The 3554-nt window shown below is 38.5% G+C and overlaps 1 protein-coding gene across 1 annotated transcript in view; it reads right to left on the minus strand.

The window, feature by feature from the left end:
- The window catches only part of LOC106871378 (acyl-CoA synthetase short-chain family member 3, mitochondrial), a 19641-nt gene that overhangs the window by 10373 nt on the left and 5714 nt on the right, over positions 1 to 3554 (minus strand). The window contains exons 3-4 of the mRNA XM_014917800.2: positions 803 to 991; positions 14 to 159 (exon numbers count right to left, since the gene is read on the minus strand). Of these exons, the coding sequence (XP_014773286.1) occupies positions 14 to 159; positions 803 to 991 (335 nt within the window). The remainder of the gene's footprint in view (positions 1 to 13; positions 160 to 802; positions 992 to 3554) is intronic.

Raw genomic sequence — 3554 nt, forward strand, 5'->3', positions numbered from 1 at the left:
AGTAAAATTAGTAAAGAGAAAGCTCACCTGGGGTCTGTTGAAAATGATACATTTTTTCGGTTTGTGGCTGATTAGTTCCAATGCTTCATCTAAAATTGGTTTATATTCAACAATCCTGGTTGGTTCAATGCCACAGTTTGAGCTGACAATGACTTTGGGCTTGAAACAGAATTGTAGAAATTCAGAATTAAGATTAAAAGCATACAACAGCAAAATAAAAAAAAACAAAAACAAACGAACTTATTGTATACACTACATCCCATCACAAAAAAAAAAAAAGAAGAATTAGCCAATGAACAGGAAGTGGGCAGTGAAAGAGTCATGAAAAAAAAAAGAAATATTTATAAAATATAAAAAAATAAAGTTGGGTGGGGGGGACGTCAAAAGTAGAATTGGTGAATTTTGGGAAGCATGGAAGTTTAGATGGATGTAAGCATGACATGGAGAACACCATCATCCTCATTGTTTTAACATCTACTTATTCATGCTAGCATGGGTCAGACGGAATTCACTGAGGAAGATTGATGCATCTTCACCCATACTGTTGTCTTTGAAGAGAATTTTCTCCAGGGATTAATTTCCACTACAAAAGGTCTTCTTACACTGGAATATACACAAAGGCTTCTTTCAGTTTCCATGTATCAAATCCACAGACAGTTTTGGTCAGCCTTTGGGATTGAACCAGAGACCACGTGGTTGAGAAGTTTCTAAAGATTTATTTACATAATCCTCAATATTTCTTCCTTTGTGCCCTAAATTTATAAATCGATATTTCACCAATAACCAATCAAATTTCTCTTACTTTTGCATGTGCAATTCTGTTGGCAAGTTCTTTGGCACCAAATCCTCCAAACACTACAGCATGAATGGCTCCAATTCTGGCTGCTGCCAACATAGTTACAATAGCCTGAGGAATGGCTGGCATGTAGATCAGGACACGATCTCCTTTCTCAACACCATGTTTTCTTAGAACTCCAGCAAAATGTTTCACCTGAAAAATTGTTATTGTAGGAAAATTAATGGAATAAGTTCAAAAGCTGATAAAATGAGACGATCAGATGTGGCTTTAGGATACTGACCATTTGGTATGGCTGACTGGACATTCAGTTGATTTTGGCAAACAAACAAACACACACACACGCATGTGTGTACACAGAAATGTATTCATACAGATAAACAGAGAGAAAGAGAGAGATATTACTATCTTATAATTAATTATACATATACCTATATACTTATATACACACACACATATATATATACATACATGATGGGCTTCTTTGAGGTTCTGTCTACCAAATTCACTTACAACACTCTGGTTAATGCAGAGCTATATTAGAAGAAACTTGCCTAAGGTGCCATGCAAAGGAATCGAACCTGAAATCATGATATTGGGAAGCAAACTTTTTAATCACAAAGCCATACCTGATAACAAATATGTGCATTGTCGAAAATTACTTAACTGACTGACAGGGAGTATATTTAAGGTCATTCGTCCTGCTAGAAAAAGCAGCTAAAGTTCTCTTAAATAACACTCTACCATCATAAAAATGGGGAAGGACATACTAGGTAATATTAGTCCCAGATGCCTATAAAACTATTTGATGGCCATGGTTGGAATGTCTTTTCATTATATATTTACTGAACCAGGGAATAAATAACAACCAGTTACCTAAATGCCAGTGGTCCCTTGCTTCTGGAAACACTTGGAGATCAAAGGTCATTGGGTATGAAAGGGCTTTTTTGACCACCCCTAAACTGTCCATAACAAAGATATCTCCCTTCGCAATGACTCTAATTTCACCTTCAAGTAGTGCTGTCTCCCTACGCCTGACTTTGACTTCACCTTCAAACTGTGGTCAGCCCCACCCACTCTGTCCTGGTGGTGACATCGATATCCCCTTCAAACAATCTGATCCTGTGACAGCCCCCATCCCTGCTCAAACCTCTAACACTTCTCTCTCTCTCTCTCTCACACATATATATATATACACTGAACCATGTACCTTCACATTTTAAATATGAAATAAGCACAGGAGTGGTTGTGGTAAGAAGTTTGCTTCCCAACCACATGGTTCCGGGTTCAGTCTCACTGCATGGAACCTTGGGCAAGTGTCTTCTACTATAGCCTCAGGCTGACCAAAGCCTTGTGAGTGGATTTGGTAGACGGAAACTGAAAGAAGCCTGTCGTATATATATATATATATATATATATATATATATATATATATATATATATGTGTGTGTGTGTGTATATATATATCTATGGCTGGATGCCTTTCCTAATACCAACTCCTTTACAGTGTGTACTGGGTGCCGTTTTCATAGCACCAGTGCAAGTGAGGCCACCATGTAGCTTGCAAGAGTAAAGTCCCCTTGAACTGAGAAGGGCTATGGTAGAGAGTGTGGTAGCTTTATGATAAGAAATGAGGGGTTAAAGTATGAAAGAAGGGGCCAGAACAGAACAGGTTTCATGGTGTAGAGGACATACATGGCTACTTACATTACAGAAGAGTGGGTTGGAAGGGACCAGGTTGGGGATGGAAAGGGAGATGAAATAGTGGGGATGAGGTGTTAGGGTGGCCCCCTCAAAGCTGGAAGTGAGAAAAAGTGAGAGGGAACAGAAGGACAGAGAGTGTGGGCAAGTAGAGGTTGTAAGAATGTATGATAGAGTGAGGGATGGGGAATGGGTTAGGGGGTGAATATAATAATGAACAGGTGTTGAGGGGAGGTAGGGAAGAGTAAGTGACAACAGTAGAAATTTATAGGTTCAAGTGACACACACATGTGTGTGTGTGTGTGTGTGTGTGTGTATCATCCCCTCAGAACCTGATACAACTCCAAGAAAAGTGACTCTATGTTGCCTATAGCTGCATCCATCTCTCATTTTGTTTCATAAGTTTCCTATAAAAACCATTCTATTACATTATATATATCAACAGGCCCCTCTATGTTACCCATTTTATTAATCCATGTTTGTGTATATCAGGGTTCTGTTATGTCTCCCATATTCTCTGTACATAAAATTACCTTCCCTCTAACTCAACCAACCCCACATGAACCTAACTAGAAGATTCCCTGCCCCCACCTCTTCAAGAAAACTAGACAGTTTAAGGTACCCTTTCACTATTTCTATAACCCACCACCACCCCAATGCAGTTCATAATAGTAATAGTGGTGGTAGTTGTGTTGGGGTAATATAAGATAATATATGATAATGTATGATAATATATAGTGTCCTTCGGCACACTCATTAGTCACCTGTCAGGTGAATGACATAACAAAACCAGTAGCAGAAGTGTGAGGTGCCCTGCTGATGGCAAGCGAGGTTATAATGTGCATTCGGAGTTACAAACTAAATACTGTTTGAATCATAACAACAGTGTCACAAACACTGAATGTAAAAAACTTTTACTGAATGAACTCTTTGGGGAGAATTAAGGTGAAGGACGTTCAGACAACAAGAGCGGATATCAGGCACAAGTCAGGGTGTATAGATACAGACTCACACACACATATACATACATACATACATATATATATATATATATATA

This window comes from Octopus bimaculoides, chromosome 25, assembly GCF_001194135.2.
Source record: "Octopus bimaculoides isolate UCB-OBI-ISO-001 chromosome 25, ASM119413v2, whole genome shotgun sequence".
Lineage (NCBI taxonomy): Eukaryota > Metazoa > Mollusca > Cephalopoda > Octopoda > Octopodidae > Octopus > Octopus bimaculoides.